Source organism: Perca flavescens, chromosome 17 (assembly GCF_004354835.1).
Source record: "Perca flavescens isolate YP-PL-M2 chromosome 17, PFLA_1.0, whole genome shotgun sequence".
In the NCBI taxonomy this organism is placed as follows: domain Eukaryota; kingdom Metazoa; phylum Chordata; class Actinopteri; order Perciformes; family Percidae; genus Perca; species Perca flavescens.
Genome location: NC_041347.1, coordinates 14,523,627 through 14,543,191, shown reverse-complemented (window position 1 = coordinate 14,543,191; position 19,565 = coordinate 14,523,627). Strand labels below are relative to the sequence as shown.

Below are 19,565 nucleotides of genomic sequence, written 5' to 3'. Positions count from 1 at the left end.
ATGTCTCACCCCTTTTTTATTTTTTTATTTTGTTACTGTCATACACAGAGTATAAAACAATGTAAGATAATAAATATTGCTACGCATGCATTTGAGAATTTAAAAATATTAGTACAAAGAGGATAAGTAGAGGTGCAAGGTTAAATATATAGCATCAGGTTATTCTGCTTAGCAGCGCTCCATAACCGAAAATCTAACCCGGCCCTGAAGAGGCTGCCAGGCTTAAATGAAATGACCTTTAACGCAGAGCTGATCGAATGGCCTGAAGCACGACTATAAAAGAACATTGGGGTATAATGTTATACACTGTACTTTTTTCTGGTCTATTGTTTGCCCTTTCCTATTTTCCAAGAGGGTATTGTGTTTGGCGAGTGAGGAAGTGCATTGGAAACAGTCTAAAATGGATTTGGTGTTAGAGTAGATGTGGCAGGAGAGTAATGAAGCTCCTACGCATATGCCCTGATTTTGCATTTTATTTTGGATGCTCATTATGTAAAAGTGATACTGAATCACATTAAAAGAAATGAGGGGAAATATTGATTGAAACCTCTGCTGCTCTGCCCTTTGTTTTCATATCTCTTTTTTAAGCCCTCAGGGCTGCTTGTCCTCTAAATGTCAGAGGTGTTTTGTGATGGATCCTAACAAGCCCTTGAAGGGTTATGCAAAGCCACACACTGCAGCACAAACTGAGCATGCACGTTGACAATTGTGCTGTGAACTTTAGCCTTCACCGTTGCTCAATAATCAGATCTCATTTCTGTAAGGATAGTGTTGCCTTGAAAGCAGTGTAGCAGCTGCTACAGTGCCAGGCAGTGTGGGACAGTGTTGACAGATAAATCCAGTAGCCAAAGAGCGTAGCTGTCTGGATTCACATCTCATCTGCCCTGTTCTTCTTTACCTAACCCTCTGGAAGCACCACTACTGGTAGTTCGGAGTGGGAGCCATCTTACCCCATTGATGCAGCTAAGTATTTCATGCCCTCACCACTCCATTGTTTGCCTCTCTCTTTTCAGACAACCGACGACTTGCTGGTGGCATCAGCTGAGTGTCCGAGCGATGATGAGGACATTGATCCCTGTGAGCCGAGCTCAGGTGGGTTAGGTTAGTCATCTCTTTTTTATTCTACTTCTCTCTGGGTGTGTTAGTGTGTCTCTGTGTGTCATAGTCCACCCCCACCAAGACACTCTGGGCTAACACACATGTTTAAATGAGCAGATTGGAGTTTTAGTTAGAGCTTGAACACTTCTCAGAGGCCGAGCTGCTCTTCTTCCGACTGCATGACACATCAAGCCTGAGGCTGTCCATTAGGTCTGTCTGGGAAGCTTCCATCCTTTCACAGAGTTTTTCTGGTTCTATATTTCAATGTACAGGAACGTAAAATATAAATGCAGTTTTTTCATTTATTTCTCTGGATAGCCTCAAGCTACAATGGACAATCGGAACTTGGAAGGTCAGCTAGACTAACCTTTTAACTACAATCGTTTAAAGCAATAGTTCAACATTTTGGGAAAATACCCTTTCTTTGCTTTCTTGCTGAGACTTAGATAAGATAGACACCACTGTTATATCTGTCAACTACATATGAAGCTATAGCCAGCAGTTGGTTAGCTTAGCTTAACATAAAGACTGGAAACGGGAAACCAGCTAGCCTGGCTCTGTGCAAAGGCAACAATACAATCGCCTCTGAAGCTCACACATTAAAAACATTATTTATTTCATAATAATTTACATTGTTTAAAATTAGTGATTTCCTAGGGTGACCAGATTTTCCGGAGCTAAAACCGGGACACTTTGCACGTGACCGTAGTGCTTGTTCATGCGCACATGCTTTTTAACGTGAATATGTGCCAGCCCAGGTCAGACATATACACAGACGGTAACTTCATTATTTTTATTGTAGGCTCCTCATCTAATAATAAGTGTTTTTTTCCGGTAAAATTAACAAAATTGCAGCAACAGCTTTTTCAGTTTAGTGTGAGATTTTTTGAAGTGTTACTTATTCCAATAACACCAAAAGAACTAAAATGATTTATTGAAAATGTTGAGCATTAAACACTTAATTTCCTGCATTCTGGTGAATTTTTATGCACCTATTTCTACCTTTTTCTGAATCAATGTATGCTGCAAATATCTTTATGTGAAGAGAAACATAGATTACAATCCAAACATAATGGAATATATTGAAGTAAGGCTCTCAGGCATTCTGTATTGCTTTCAATATTTATTCTCCTTTGGATCGAGTTTTGTAATTATATCTGAGTCAGCACACATGTAGCCTATGCATCAATTACTCCTCCCTCCTGTTTTGCGTCTTTTGTTGTTGATGTATTAAACCCCTGGACTGTAATATTTCAGATGTGTTTGAGCAATGTCCAAAACTTTGTGCACATTCAAGATACAGTATATCTGTGCTCTCTGTGATTTGGAGGAGTCTTGATATTTGGAAAAATTAAGTTATGATAGGCTATTACAAGAATAAAGTCACTATATTTCCAAAAATAATCTACCTGCACCATAGCCTGCTGTGCATTACGTGATTACTCTGCTGATACGGTAGATCTCAGACCTTCTGACAGACACAGAGCCCCGGTTGGGTCTCAGAATTAGACAAATAGTTTAGATAGGGAAGTGGCTGAACGCTGCTATACAACCGCTAGCATAAACCCGAAACTACTGCAGAAATACACGGAGCACAAACGCAACACATCTACCGCAGCATGCCCACAGCTGAGCGCATCCATGAACCTGAAGCTGCTCTGCATTTTACAGCGATTGTGGACACTAAGCGACGCAAAGGTCTGCTTCAGAGCTCCGTGTGGTTGAGTCTGAACTGTAGACTGTAAACGTCACATCACAGGAACTTCAAACTAAATCATTAGTATTGGGCTCCTAAACTTTGTGTTGATGGCATCAATGTATTAGACTGATTTGGCTAGGATTCCTCCGAAAACTTCACCTTTCACAGCTTTCCTCATGTACAGACGGTTGCTAGGTGATAGCAACAAATACAGCATGGTCAGACCCCACACGTAGCTGCCCATTCTATTTGCCTTGGAAGAATAAACTGGACAAAGTTACATTCAGGGCTACACTCAAAAATTCATGTGTAAACCGGGATATTTTAGCGTCCCGACAGGCTTTTGTCGGGACTCGGGACATGCAATTCAAAATCGTGACTGTCCCGGTCAAATCGTGACTGTCCCGGTCAAACCGGGACGTCTGGTGACCCTATGTTTCCCCCTGTTTTGAGTCTTTATGCTAAGCTAAGCTAAGCGGCTTCTGGTTCTAGAATCATAGTTACTGCACAGACATGACATCAATCATCTCATGTAACTTGTGGCAAATACATAAAGCACATTTCCCAAAACTATTTCTATAATGTGACCAATTGCTTTTTCTTCAGTTAATTGCTACTGATTGTTGCATGATAATAGTTTCATCTTCTGGTTTTTAATAGATTTGGCTTCCACCCATCAAGATGTAACTCACCCAATATCAACACTTTTTCAGAACAGCTCTGTCTGTGAGAATTGCATGCATAACTTAAAATTCCACACTGCTTACTTTGTTTTGTATGTCATAGCATCTGTTATTATGTTTTAATTGAACACCTATTTTGTCGTCAGCTTATGGCTTTTGCTTATGCACAAACAGAAGAGTTCTCAGAACGACAGAACTACGCACAAGTAATTATCAGACCAACATGACTCCAAACTCACGATATCAAGGAGGGTAAACCCTGAGAGGAGTGTGTGACAGCTGATTTTTACACAAGTGTGTAGAGGGTCCCCGCTGCTCTACAGCGAGCAGTAGTTAATCCTGTTGTTTCTCATGTACTATTGTTCACGCTAGCTGCATGTGACATCCTTTGGAATTTACAATTGCGTAAACTCCACACATATTAGGTGTTTTTTTCTTCATAAAACATACAAAATATTTTTTTCCACAGTTGTAACAGTCCTCAAATATTTAAACAAATACAGCACTTTTTTTGTACTCTGTTTTTATCAGTTTTACTCTTACAAATTGGAATTGTAAATCTGTTTGTTCCCTGCAATACGGGCAAACTTTTAATCTCTTACCTTGCCACACACGGAAGGCAATTAAGTCTAACCCTTGCTCCTGCCTTTTGAATAGAAGGATTTTCAAATGCATTCTGAAGTGATGAGACACACAGAGAACAATTAAGTCCAGACCCAAGGCCCGCCACTCCATCTAGATGTGCTATCGATCAGTATGTGGTCATAAAACCTCCACTAAATTAATGTCTGCCTCACAGCAAAGACTATCAACTTTCTAGTCTGTCTCTCTTCCTGTTACTCTGGCCTTCCACTAGCAAGATTAGCTTTTGCCACAGTAGCTCCCTTCCTATAACTCTCATACTGCACGTTAGATTCCCATTGGGCAGCATCACAATAGGTACTTCCAATGTACATCTGCTACCTCTGTCAAATATCATCCACAGGAGATTGGTCTGTGCACTGATTCACACTAGCAGCTTGCATTATGATATTTTATGACAAGGGCATCTGCCAAAACATCAGTCGCGAACTGTGTGATGCTCAGGGACGCACACTCCCACAGCAGAGTATCCCTCTCCTTCTGTGATCACTGAAGGGGATTTGACACCAGAGCTGCGGACTCCCAGGGTGGCAGCTGTCTAACACCGTATCCTGATTAATATCTACATTCAGAACGATTCACACGCTCTGCCAAGCACTCACCACATCTCAGACGGGGTTGCTGTGCATAAAGGATCCACTCTCGCTGATAAAGGACCACTTTCTCATATTACTGTTCAGCCAACTCCTTTTTAACACACCAATAATATATTATTTTACACCTTACAGTCTGTTCTGTCTGGCAACTCAAAAGCAGAGGCCAGATGCGCACACTCTTGATATTTGTGTTTCTCTCAACCTTGGGCTCAGGCTTCACAGCGCATGTATACAGGATGATGTTGGTGCATAAGTGATCCCTAGAGGTGAGCTTTGAAGCAGACTTTTATGTGAGCTATCACTGGCCCAAGGTCAGCTCTAGATCATTCTGTGTATCAGCTGTTGAGTGACATCAATCGGGTAAACTTACTTATTGCCATACTTTATTGCTCTTACCTCCGGAAACCATGGAAAGCCAGTGGTACCAGCAGAGCTTATCACCCGGCAGGACTCAGATTAGATCATACTGCAGCAAATTGAATCTCACACCCCCCGGTTCAGGAAACCACTGAGGAATACACAGACCCATGTTGCTGCAACACATCTGATCTGTAATGGGAGGCTTGTTCGGGGAGTGTGCATATAAGCAAGTGCTTTAGATTCCATGTGATCTCACCTCACCTTTATCAGGAGATACACGAATATGCTGCATAATAACCTAAAATGCCTTTAAGGGCAAGTCTGATGTTACAGAAATACTATATAAATCCTGACATTTACCTTGAAATGCTACACTTTACACACAAAAAAAGATTGTTCATTTAAAGGCCACGATAAAGTGTTGGCTAATCATCTGAAGAAAATTGCGCAGTTGTGTGAAAATAGCCTCATGAACAGTCTCCCGAGGTGGTGGTCGGTGCTGATTTTCAAGTACCAACCTCAGTTTTCATGGTGAAAGTTAATAGAACAGGTTGTTGCCGAGCTGCATGGGGTCAGATAGAACGGATGTCTCTTACTTGCCTGCTTCATTTCATTGGCGTCATGCAGGCCGTTGATGGAGGGCAGCTGCTGCACGGTGACCCATATCCAAGGTTACAGCCTGCAAATGCCTTTGTTCCCCATCATTTGGTGTTTTTGCTGCTAGTCCTCTATATTTGTTTAATTAATCAAATTCTACTCACCAAATCATACTTTATATCACATTTTTTTAGTAATGAAAAATATATACTGTTAATAAAAAAATGCGAGAATTTCTATTTACAGTAATATTGTCAGAGCACTGAACCTTGGGTCCAAGTGTATTACTGTATAGTTTTTCTAGAATTGTATTTGAATACAAGCATATCAGTATTGCTGCATTCTGTTGAAGTAATAATTGCAAAAAAATTGAATATACTTAACGATAGAGAGTTAGATGAGCAGATTAATCCCTTTCACGTGTCTGTACGCTAAGTACAGTATGAAGCTACCGTGATCAGCTAGTTAGCTTATTTTAAAGCTATAGTGCATAGTTTCTGTCGCCCCCATGAGGAATTCTAAGTAATGACAACAACACTGTTGGCGCGTCCACATGATACAGTTGCTAGTAGCCAAGGAGGACACGGAGGATTAAAAAAACATGATAGACTCTTCAGAAGAGGTAATTATCTTAATTTGAGTTTCTGCGCGGGAAAGTGACCAGACACCACAATCTTCTGAACATAGCCATTTTGAGGAATAGAGAGAGAGTTATATGGAGCTGATAGTCCTATTTAGTTTTGTAGCATCTCATTTGGCAATGGCTTGAATGTAAAAAAACGACAATTCTCCGTTTTAGCTGGCTAGCTAGCTGTTTTGTTACATTTACATTTTGCTTTAAAAGGAATACTCATAGTATCATGCCAAAATGACACTCCCATAATTGTTACTGGAGAGCAAACCCCAGTATGCATGATGCCTTGGGCAGAGGGCACAGGAGGGTGATCTATCCTAACATTGCATCAGCATCAGCCAGATGTTCATCTTTAATATGTTTACACATTTTCCACTATCATTAATTATGCAACATGCAGTCATGTGAAATATGATTTTTATGAAAGAAATGGGCTCCTTGTCAAATGCAAGTACACACCAGCAGCCTCAGTGAGAGTTTTGGTATACCATACGGACCCTTCTACATTTCACAAATAATCTTTCAGTGCTTTTACTCTCAGCTCCAGTAGCCCGCTGTACATTGCCTATAGGCAGGTTAAGGTTAATTATCTCTACTTTCCTCTTCTCTCTATGCTCTCATCTTTTTCTATCCTCAAGCATTCTGCAGTGACATTACTGTAGCCGCTACTAATGTGTTTGACATTTGTTTTAATAGATCTAATTTATGGGTGCGAAAACAATACATAGAGTAAACCAATACATCAAACTGCAAATGAATACTCTCTTTAACCCAACGGCAATGACTGGAATGCTCCCAGACAGGAGGGGAAAAGAATTAGAGTAAGTTATTGTTTTAAAAGTAGCTGTGAGATAAATGAAACACTAAGAGCACTGTGCTGGCTTAAGAGGTCACTGCCCTAGGTTATTCAATCATACCCAGCTGAAACTCTGTGTGTTTATTCCTTCCTTTGCTGAACACAGTGGCATGCACCTTGCATGCCAACAGACTGCCACTAGCAGAGATGGTTTAACAAATGAAAAACCCTTCTGAAGACTGGATGCTCATTGACTGTGATCACAGCTCATGCCCACCAAACAACACTGATGACCTTCAAGTACATTGCATGTTTTTTTGTGGAAAACACATTGCTGTTCTTAATGCATACTTTGCCAATTCATACAGACAATCTCATTGAATTCTGCCATTTTTGTCTTTCGGCACTCTTTCAGTGAGGATTATGCCGTCCAAGTCTTCTTTCTACATTCTATTTAAAATGGAGTGTGTTCTGAGAGAAAACAGGATTTCACACTTACTGTCAGTCTTTCTCTTTACTGATCCCACCGTATTTATATTTTCAATTATTTTTATTTTTCTACCACACGTCTTTTGGGTGTGCTGACATTGATGCTAACACAATGTGTCTGTTTATAAGTCTAAGTAGGGCATGAAAGACTTTGCTTTTCCAAGAAAAGCAAGCCCAGCCAAAGGTCAGTTATGTTAATGGTTATACTTACTTATAGTAAGCTAGGGCTTAGAAATACTACCCACCAATTCCTAGTTGACCAATCAGTAAAATGCACATAAATACTGCATTTTTCTTAATTGACTTCTCGATTCTGCGACAGTATGAAAGACCTCGAAACTTTGCACTTACTGTCTTTTTCCAAGCCAGAAAAATAGAATATTTATCACATAATGCTGGCCATCTTGTTGCTTTGAGAATGTGAAATAGTCTCTAGTAAAAGATCAACTTTAGCTTTCACAGAATTAAATACTTCTTCGTAAACTATATATAGTATAGTACAATGAGCATTTTTTTTTTATTGATTACCATTTCTTTGAGCCACTAGTTTGATTAAAAATATGTGATTTGGGGATTAATATGCAGAGATATTGGAACAACTAACAAAAAGAGCACTTTCACACTTCAGAGACACAGTGTGCAGAACGGTTTGTGTCAAAAGTTTTAAATAACACAGTGTGAGTCTGTAGTTTAGATCTGTTTATCTTTTGCAGAAGACTATTAAGCTTTTGTGCAATGGAAAGCTCCTGTGTAGCTACAGGTCGGCTGGATATATATAACACAAATATAGACCCTAAGAACACGTAACTGGAATGTAGGAATCTAATCAAGAGACGCACTCCAGACTTGACGTTCAAGCCGAGTAAGCTCAGCCGCCTTCTTTCATCTTGCCTCTTTAAGTGGAGCCCCTCTCGGCAAAGGCTTAAACTGTACCATACCTTTTACTGTGCTAATTCAGACACCTTTTAATAATTCACTCTTGGACCTCACTTCATGCTCACTCAGCTCTCTGTTCACCATCCACCATCAGCATGAGCAGGGCCACTTCAGGCTTACACACACATGCTGTCATCAGGCATGCTGCCAGCATGTCACAAGAACAGGATGGCTCGCATCACTTCTCGATGACACTCAGATGATTACAGAGGAAGAGGGATTTAATAAGTGTTTTGGCTCTGCTGCAGTTGATACAGTGACCTGTCTGCAGACTGATCTCCAACTATATGACGGCTCTGACAGCTAATGATTACAGCTGGATATGTGAAGTAAGAAGATGGTCAAACAGTAATCTGGCTGGATAACAGCAACGTGTCACCGAGCATGCCAATTAAGCCTAGGGACGCTCTGAAGGCATCCCACAGACGCACCTTCTTAAGCTCTCAAAGATGCCCGATGCACCGCCCAACTCATCTCTGTTTATTAACTGTAGCAGGTTGCAGAGGGCCGAGTTCAAACAACCTTTCCTTTCATTACCTTTTTTACTAAAAATAACTTTATTCTTTGAAGTATTTTTGCCTGATTCTAAACTTGGCATGGCCATAGTGCATCGATTTATGAAAAAGCATTGTCCGTGTGTACTCTCCTAAACTCTTTTCGACCCATTACCACCACCAGTTAATGAAAGGTCAAGCCTAGTCTGTCCATTCAATATATCCTAAGTAATCCTGGTTGCTTCATTATCTCTCAACAAGCCTCACGCACACCTGAAGTAACCCCCCGGCTCTGCTCTCTGCGTTTTCCTTCATCCGTGGCCCCCGTCAACCTGCTCACACTGTTACAAATTACCAAACAAATGAACCTTCTTGCTGGAGACAAATGAGGAAAAATAGTCTTTGAAGAGGACCATTTATTTAAATCCCGCCTGACAGTGTAGAATCTCTGATCCCATTCCTCTCCTTGAGAGCACGTGGCAAAAAGAAGTCAGGCAAAAAGAAGGGGAATCAAATTGGGTGTTTCACAGGCTTTTAAATGACAAGTTCCATTGCACCTACACTAATATCTCTAAGAGGCAAGCTCCTGTATCCACATTGTAGAATCCAGGTAGAATTAAGAGGAAATCAAATATAGCTATCAAATAAACCCTGCAGTTACCAGAACATTGAAGCCAAGCCATTCTCAGTGCTAATGTCATTGCACTCTTCAGTGCTTCTCTGTATGGTGAATGTGATTCCTGGCCACGCTGTTTCATTTTTTTTCACTATCATTTATGGATAAGGGTCATGTATAGGATCATCTGCGCTTCTTTATTTATTTTCTTGAGCGTTTCTTCAAGACAAATCTCAGCAAAGGCTTGGTGAAAGCAAATGATTTGTGACTAAATGACTGAAACATTAACTGTTGTCCTTGTGAATAAAACAGCAAGGACTCTATGATGGTGTGGATGTGATACTGTAATTTAAGTCTCGTTCTGGTATGAGATGGAGAGGAGAAAGTTGTTTCGACACTTTTTACACAACTGCAATCCTTCAAAAGTTAACCCCCCTGAGCATACCTCTATTGCTTCACAAGTGCACCCCCGCCATGCTGCCGTGAAGCTAGGCACCACTTTAAGGTCATTTCCCCCATGTCTAATTTTACCCTTGGGTACGCTCGAGTAGAGCGTATAAGAGCAGCCATCATTTTAAACACTTGTTTCAGGCGCTATTTCTTTCTCAGTTTATGTGCCTTCATTCTGAGGTGATGGAGTGCTAATGAACAGATGTATTTTGACTGAGGTCTTATAAGGCTTTCTTGAAGGCCTTGTGTCTGCTATATTACTTTGCTTGAACCCATCTTGAGGGAAAGCGGGGCTGGGTGCACAGCCAGACTCATTAACAAATGAGCCGCATCATCAGGTGTATCAGTTAATCTAAGGGAATAGGAAAGATCCTCGCTTGTCTTCAGGTGGCTGTTTGATAGACACTGCTGAGGCTAAATGAAAGCTAATGAACTGTAATGAATGCTAATCTTTTTTGGACAAAACATGGCTGAGTCAGCACTGTGCTAAATGCAGTGTTAATCCTTTAATTGGTGGTCACTACTCAGCTTTCTTTGTTATGATATTAAATTGGATTTTGCTGGAAATTATTAAAGTTTTGACTAGAATCTTTCTGCGTGAATGTAAAATTGATTGAAGATCATATGGGCTATTTATTTTACTTTGTTTGACTTTTCAGGAATGAAAGAAAAATTGTGGTCAGTTGATTGAGGGTCTCCCAATGATAAAGTATCTGTGTGAACTCAGCCTGTGGGGAGCCAATCAACAGATCCAAGCGAGAGGAAATAGCAAAGCCCAGCGGTTGAGGTGTTACATCACAGTGCACCATGGTGCTGTTATCGCACGTCTCGTGATACAGCAGGCTGAGGCCGCTTGCCTCCTGAACTCTTCCAACTCTATTACCTTGCTCTAGGAATACTCAAATACAACCCTTCAGTGCCACATTGAGAGCTCTCTCCTCTATCAACCTGCTATGTTATCTACGCTTTCAACTTTTTGACCCTGAACAAAGGGTAGATAGCAAATATGAAAGTAACTCACCATTAATACCCACAGAATGGCTTGCTGGGGAAGAGCCGTGTCAACCAGTGGCTTTTGCCCACAAGGCAAGAGCATTCTTCACACCTGTCTGCAAGGATAAGTGGGCTTGTCACAAGCAGAGCTAATCTGTTGCAACGCTCAGTCACACTCAATCCACCAGTGGTTCTCTCCACTTGCCCTTGAATGTCTGCTGGCATTGGGAGCATACTTGAGCCCCTGATCAGTCTAACCATGGTGGAAAACATGTCAATGAACGGCAGAATCTCTTCTCCTGGCAGCCAGCTTAGAGAACTTTTGCCCTTTACAGTTTACACTTTTCCATGCCCTTTAGGTATGGCATGAACAAGATACACCTAAGATAGACATATGGGCCATCTATATGGTTCATTAGCTAATATTACCCCATTCACAAAGAGTGAACATTAAGCTGTCACTCAAGAGGAGAAATGAATGCAATCAAAAAAGTACTTTATCTCTAAAGCCATCAACACTGAGTGAGACTCATGAGAGAGAGAGAGAGTGAAGAGGGCTATCAGAGACATGAGGAGCGCTGTTATAACTTGGACAGCTTTCAGAATATGGAGTGGGCTATGCTGATGTGTAATCACTTCCCTATTCACTGGCAGAACAGATCCCGAAAAGTGCAGCATGCTCTTATTGTTATCCAATATTTCAAGTTAATTATTGTGTAAACACTGGATAATAACAAAAGTAACAGTGAAATAGATGTGACATATAGTCCAATGTGGAAGGACATGTAATGTTTGCAAATTGTTTGCTGGTAAGTTATAGCTCCTCAGCTGCGAGTTATGCATACTTAACATAATCAGCTAAACTCAAAGTAGAATTGATGTTCACTGTGGTAGATCAAAGATTTTCTAGCATTATCATAATGGAAAAAAAATGTATGGAAGCCAATAGATCCCGAGAAAAATTCATCAAAAAATCCTAAATAAATTAGCATAGTTTCAAGAATGGTTAGCTGTGATGTAAAGTATATGTGATCTGTAGTAAATAGAAGAAGAAAAAACATGCAATGCAGGCATGCATTGGCACAGTGCTGCTTGTATTTACTGTAATCTAAAGGACAGGCAGACCCCCGATAGAACTTTCACGTTTATGTTGTGTTTTTTCGACATTGAGAAAGTAGTGTGTAGCCTGGGATGTGCTGTATCTAATTAGTTCTGTCTGTCCTTCACGGATCAGGGAGAAAACCTTTTTATACAATGAGAACAGGAACTGCCCTCTTTGCTCAGAGAAGTTTGTCTGTCATAGAATAAGGATTTGATAAGATGAGACAAGGTGATTATGACTTCAATGGCAGCAACATTTTGTTTTCAATATAGTTTCCTTTTGATGTAAGAGATGGCTAGAGAGTTGCTCACTACTATGGATACTGAGTTCTAGCTTAAGAAGAAAGTTATTTGTATGGAAATATCACTCTGACTGGCCGAGATCAAAGGACCGAAATAATAAAGAGACATTGTTGTGGTTCTTGTTTTAAAGTGAAATTTCTTTCTAAAGCGTGTTTGATGTAAAAGCTGAAGATGCAATTATTGAGAAATGTGGGACAGCAAAAATTTATTTTAATATTAAATTTCATGGAAAAAGTTCACAAAATTAATTCACTTTGATGACTGATATGAAATGAATGTTCATGAATGTAAATAGATCAATATTATAGTTTTATAGTATATAGTAATGTATATGGCATTAATGATTAAGCGCGTATATACCCATCTTTTAACCCTAACTTTTAGTATACAATGAGTGTTCAATAAATAGATACTACTGTATGCTGAGGAGTGTAGCAACCCCATCTAATGATGAATGTCTAACTCTTTAACTTGTGGTTTAGAAAAGCTTTAATGTCATGGCAAATACAAGTTTTTTTCAATTACTTTGGCTCCGTGAACACACCGTTAGAGCTAAAGAAGGAAAATATAAACATAAGCATCCTTGTTGTCCTGATAGAACATGGGACTGCAGCATTACTAAAATGTACATATCTTTTTCTTATTATCAATATTATTATATAATAGTATTAAAAATTATCAAATAATATTTTACCACCAATATTGTAAATATACTAGTGGAGCAAACATTACCTGCTCATTAACAATAACGGGATTGCATGCATTTAGCTATTATAGCAGTCTTGCTAGCTTACGCAGACTTACTTTGAAACATAGTAAAACCATTAAAAGATGTTAAAATGTTTATCAATATGAAACACATACAGTATGTAACTAAAGCTGACAAACCTTGTGCCAATCAAGGTTGTAGCACAAAGTACGACATTTTTCTTCGTTTGGAAGTCACACTTTGACCGTGCTAACACACTCTGGTTTTACATTTCACCTTCAAAATAAATCTCTAGCATTCATATTATATTTAATATTACATTATCAAAGTACACTAGACCATACTAATGGGGCTTTCACACCGCCGCACAGTAACTCCGCAGGGGGGAAACAGTTTTGATCACGGTGGCAGGGGTATAAAGCGATTACCGCCTATGTGCTATCAGCACAGATTTTGCTCCACCACCCAGAGTTCACGGGGCTGAACTTCTGGCTGTAACCGTCGGGCAGCAGATGCCGCTTTTAAAATAGGCGTTGTTTTTTTGGGAAAGGTCCTTGAAGCTAGGCAGTTGCCGCACGCCGGTGTGAAACCAGCTTAAAGGTCCTTTAAAGGGAGTGGCAAAGTGGTCTATATATTGCTTCAGAGTGGAGGATTCCTGTTGCTACAGTATATTCAGAGCATCGCTCCATAAGACTGTTTCAGCACTCTGCAGCCAAGGACAAGAAGCAGCAGCAAAGTGCAATACTGCAAAGCTTGCTGAATACCTTTAACATTGCTGTCCAGTCAACACGGGAAATAATTCAGACCTACAGGGCAACACAGCTACTTATGATTCATTTGTTATTGTTAGTTTGTCCAGTGTAAATGTACATAACTATCATCTGAACCCAGCTGTAAGTCCCTCAAATATTTTTTGCCCCAACCAGAGTGCTTTCATTCCAAATGTTAGTGTTGAGTGTTTGGATTTCACAAACGCAACAAAGAGGGCTTAAGCAGAATTGATGACTGCTACAAAAACACACAGAGAGACATGCCAGGAGGACTGAATAATATCAGGGGGCTGGCTGACGGGTTTTCAGAATATGCTCCATTGAATGGTACCATTTCAGAACAGGAGTGGGGACAGCCTTTGGCTAAATCTGCTGAGTCAATAGAACATTTTTTTCTCTCGGAAAGATTTATTTTCACAGACTATGTGATACAGATATATAGAATGTTGGTAAATGTGCTCTGTTCATTCATGACTGTGCTGTAAAACATATAATGAGCTATGAGTTTAACTGTACTTCTATATGCATCATTGATACATTAGTCTTCTTATCAGCTTCTCTTCTGAATTTAGCAAATCTCTTTATCCTACAGCACTTCAGCTTTTTCACTCTCCCATATTATGAACAATTACAGTGCAGTGACTACCATCAGAATAATGATATGCAGGAATTATATTGCTGACAGGCAGTATATTAGATAGGTAAAATGGCATATATGTAAAGCAAAGTCTACAAAAATGTCCAGCTGCTATATTTATTAAAAGTTCTAAGTAATTTTGGATTTTGTAACTGTCAAAAGATGTAAAATATCGTCTTTAAGAGTTTTATAAGAAAATCCACGTAGTAGTATTTGTGTCTCATTTCACTGTGAGGGTTATTTTTTGACAGTTTTAGCTTGCATACAAATGGGATTGTGAAAGGCATTAGGATTCAGATTCTACTTGTGTATTAATTTGTTTAAGTTAGACAGAATCTGATTGACATTGTTTTTGTCGCTTCACTGTGTAACTGCATGCTCTTCTCTTAGCCAGGAAAGCCAATCACATCAACCAACATCTACTTTTAGCTTCAGCAACCTTGAGGCATTATGTCTGTACTATCATTCAACATTAAACTTCGATATTGATCTACAAACGCAGAGATGAAATGCATCTGTTCACTACCCAAAATCCAGTCATAGTAATCATGATAAAATCAAAAAGATAGTGTTGGGTATAAACCCCCAACACTTGTAACACAACCTGCACACAAGAAAGACACAGAGAATTGAGTAGTTTTACTTGCAAGGAGAGTGCTCGGAGACTGTTCAGTTACAATCCTCCCAACTCACTCTGAAAAAGTCTCCGCTCCTCTTGCTTTTTATTTCATTAGGAACGCCCTAGGTACATAAGGTTTCAACTGCTAAAGGGGAAGGGTGCACACATAAATCCAGTTGAAACCAGTTTGAACATTTCCATATTTTGGGTATGACTGCTTGCTACTATACGCTATCTCTTGTTCTTGCTTGCTATCTAAGCTTGACAGCAGAGTTGTCTTTCTCAGCCTTATGTAGCCAATTCCTCTTCGCCGGGCACAACTGCAACTGTCTGCATCCTCTCACCTTGAGCCACAGTTCCTGTAACAAACTCACACAAACACATATTATAAAGGCAACAACAGAATAGTATCTTCATTTGGTATGTACTATTATAACAGTAATAGAATATAGTAAACGAGTGGAATAACTTATGTACAATTTCTCCAACAGATAGTGAGCTTAGTACATTTGTGATAATCATATCTCTGAATTCTTTGCAGCCAATCCCACCGGCGCTGGACCGAATGGTTTCCCAGGCACATCGGAGGTCTTCCGGGAGTCCAGCAGCACAACAGGGATGGTGGTTGGCATCGTAGCAGCAGCGGCGCTGTGTATTCTCATCCTGCTTTACGCCATGTACAAATACCGGAACAGAGACGAAGGTTCGTACCACGTAGACGAGAGTCGCAACTACATCAGCAACTCGGCGCAGTCCAACGGTACCATTGTCAAAGAGAAACCAGTAAACACCGCAAAAACCTCAAGCAAGGGTAAGAAGAACAAGGACAAGGAGTACTACGTGTGATTGTCAAAGCTGTGGTCTCTGCCAGACCAATTTAAACATTTATGGAAAAGACAAATCAGGACATCAACATGTGTACAGTATAATAACAAAGATGAACATTATTTAGTCATTTTTCCAATAAGACAATGCTCTGAAAAGTAAATATGAAAAATAGAAAAATAAATTTCTTTAGACTCAAGCCCTCGAGACAGTGGAAAGGATTTACTGTCCAGAAAGAGACTGATGGAAAAAATGGCTCTGGAGACCAGTTTAAAAATGAACTGAATACATATCTAACATGACAACCAAACAACATTGACCCATCTGTGACTTGTTTCCTAGGCCAGGATAATGTGAGCCAGCTCCCTTGTTTCTGGTAAACAGAGGAGCTGATGTTCTTTGGAAAGGGAGAATCAGCATTACACACTTACTGTTTTCATATACATTGCCTGTGTTTGTGTTGAAGAGACTTTTTCTAGAGAAAATTACACAATGCATACATAAATACGCCAAACATTTACTTTGGATGAAGAGAGAAAAAAAAGAGAGAAAGAAAAAAATCCCTGATGGATTTCCGAGGAATCCGCCAAAGTACTCACTGAAAAGGCAGTGACCGCCGGCAAAGACTAATACCTGACTGATGCAGTGCAAAAATGAGAACAGATACTAGTTTCTTTTGAAAGACTATGTTTTAAAAGAAGACTATGTCCATTGTGCCAGTAAAAAATCTGGAGGCCTTTGTCTTCACATTGTGTGAACTCAAAGGAGAGAGTTTCCTCAGAATCATGGGGGATGTCTCTAAAGTGATCATTTGGGAGCCATGCACGCAAAATTATCTTATTACAGTACATATGTTTATATACAGTACAACCACATCTATATGTGCTTTCTGGACTGTGACAAAGTGGTGTTTTATAGCCTGTTGTATAGATGATGCAAACTATAACTGCTCCTCAACCATTTTGGAATAAAACTAAAAAAGGACAAAAAGAAGACATAAGTGTTATTAAGTGTTGCTAGACATAGAAAATTTTATGAAGACATCTGCATTTTTTCTTTCAGTTGGATAATAATTTGATTCTCCCCTGTTTTACATGTGTTCCTATATAGTTTTTATACAAATGCCAACCTGAGATAGATGATCCCGGACCAGTAGTAGCCTAACCGTTTCCAAAAACTGCACAAGGTGTTGATGGCGGAGAGGCGTGGCATGACAACTTGTGTGGCTCTCTTTTAAGAATCACTGCCTCCTCCTCAATCCTGACTTACATGAGTGAGAATGAAGACCAAGAAAATGAGCAATGATGATGACGACTACGATGATGATGATGATGATGATGATGATGATGGATGATGACAGTGATTGAAATAAATTAACTTGCTGTGTGTTTCCAAGTGTTATTATAAGATTGTCTAATGTGTGCTTGGACTGATGCAAAACCAGAGGAGAATAGCTCAAAATAAGTCTCCATTTCAACTGTTCTGTGTTTGTTCTGTCATTCTGTCAGTCAATTCTGCTTTCCGGAGACCTGTACTTGGAATGAGTATGAGGAAAATGACCATGAACTATAAATGATAATTATAAATTCTCTTTGTTTGCTCCTCTTTTATTTCTTCTTGGGTGTTGTTATGTTCACTTGTAACTTTTCTTGTACTTCACGTAAACATTCATTATAAAAACTAGTTTTTGAAAAATCACATGAATAAAATACCTAAGTGAACTTAAACTAGTCTACTGACAAAATGTGTCAGAGAAACATCCAGGTGTTATGATTTCCATTTTTTCATCAAGCAAACATACTTTGTTTACATAATTAAAAGACCACTGGTTAGGCATTGCTCTCCTATAACAATGTCTGACTCACTATGGGCGTTTTCTTCCTTGACAAAACCTGGGGACTACATTACCCACAATGCAACTCCACAGCGATTTGTCGAAGTACTTCCCCTCATTAGCACTTACTTTTTTTATTTTTTTTTAACAAGATCATCTTTGTTTTTGTATAACTTTGACTCTTGGTGTCACGTTCAGCCGTCACATCCATTCATGCGCTGTATGCTTTATAGTAAAGTGGAAAGCTACAGTGGTAGTTCCTAAAGTTTCAGGTCTGCTGCTTTAAATATTACACGTATTTACCCTTATAAATAACATAAACATATTTGAAACACTGTTGTATACAAATGAAGACACCTATCCAGACACCATGTTAGTTTTTATTTCTACATAAACTGCACTTCATCAGATGAGGCATCGCCATACTCATCTGGCTAAATCAACTAGCACTAAGCTGTTACTTGACTTTAAATTGAAGGCAGAAACTCTCGCTTTAATAGTGGAATATCTACGCAAAAGCCCAGTGAAAGTCTGACCAAGGATTAGATTCAGTACTGGACATTGAAGCATCACTAGACACATACAGTACATTCTCTACAAGGGTGCTACGTTTTAGACCTGTAGTTCAACTTGAAGCTTTGCTTCTTACTTTACGTCCTGGATCAAGTCTTGGTTTGTTTTCCACATAGCCCAAAGGTGTGACAGACCATGATCTGAATTAGAACCCTTGCAGCAAACAGATGGTTCCTCAAGAGAGTCCACACGACTGTCACAGCTCTTCATCAGCTGCTCAAGCAGATTTCTAATGTGATAATGTGTGATATGTTACTGATCTCCATATGGAAATTGAATGAAATTCCTCATTTCAGTTGGCTGAGGCTTGCTCAAGGACACCTCAGCAGGATAGGTGCTCGCTAACACAATATCACACATTAGGCGGCAATCAGACTAAAAATACACTGTGTTAAATGCAAGAAGCTACATTGGTGGAGTGCTTCAAGTATTAGGTGAGGAGATGACAATACAGAAAGTCTGCTTTAATGTCCCTGAAAATTTGGTCTCAACGACATAAAAAATTCAAAACTTATTAAGCAACAATCACATTTCAATAATTCATCTTTAGGTATTATTTATAAAAAGTTCAGTTGGTGCATAGATACGTTACATCACTGTTTTAAAACCAGTGAGAAGAGCACAAGCAAAAAAAACAAATGAACAAGTATTTTTCATGTAAAAAGAAACAACCAAGACCGTTCTAAATTGGCAGAAAATAGTGTATTTGTTTGGGACTGTGTCCTGTTTCCAGGAAGTGTCAGTGAAAGTCATGTGTATGAAAAGTTATGTTTGCATAATTTATCAATATTTTCTTTTTGCTAACATTATATATTTACACTGCTAAAAGCTATGTTTAGCATTACAACTAACGTTTGCAAACGTTAGTTGACTTTAGCCTATCTGTGTTGCCAGAAAGAATTGGTTATAATCTGTGTTCACATTCACTTCTCCCATTGGTTTCAATACCAATGGGGGACCTAAAGAGGCGTGGCAGTGGTGAAACCCACGTGACACAGATTCAGGAATTACTGTGAGTGGCAGTGTCTTGCTTCTAAACCATCTCTGGGAATACATTCATCACATATCACGTACAGTATGTATGACATTTATTCACATAGATAGTTATCAT

At 39.4% G+C, this 19,565-nt stretch overlaps 1 protein-coding gene across 8 annotated transcripts in view; it reads left to right on the top strand.

Moving 5' to 3' along the window:
- LOC114571718 (neurexin-1a) overlaps positions 1-17,656 on the top strand; it is a 264,301-nt gene extending 246,645 nt beyond the window's left edge. For 4 of the 8 annotated variants that reach the window (XM_028602857.1, XM_028602858.1, XM_028602862.1 and 1 more), the window contains 2 exons: positions 1,014-1,101; positions 15,764-17,656. In XM_028602857.1, coding sequence (XP_028458658.1) covers positions 1,014-1,101; positions 15,764-16,068 — 393 coding nt within the window. In that variant the 3' untranslated portion in view covers positions 16,069-17,656. The remainder of the gene's footprint in view (positions 1-1,013; positions 1,102-15,763) is intronic. The other 4 variants (XM_028602856.1, XM_028602859.1, XM_028602863.1 and 1 more) reach the window with 1 other exon arrangement.
- The last annotated feature ends 1,909 nt before the right edge of the window (positions 17,657-19,565 follow it).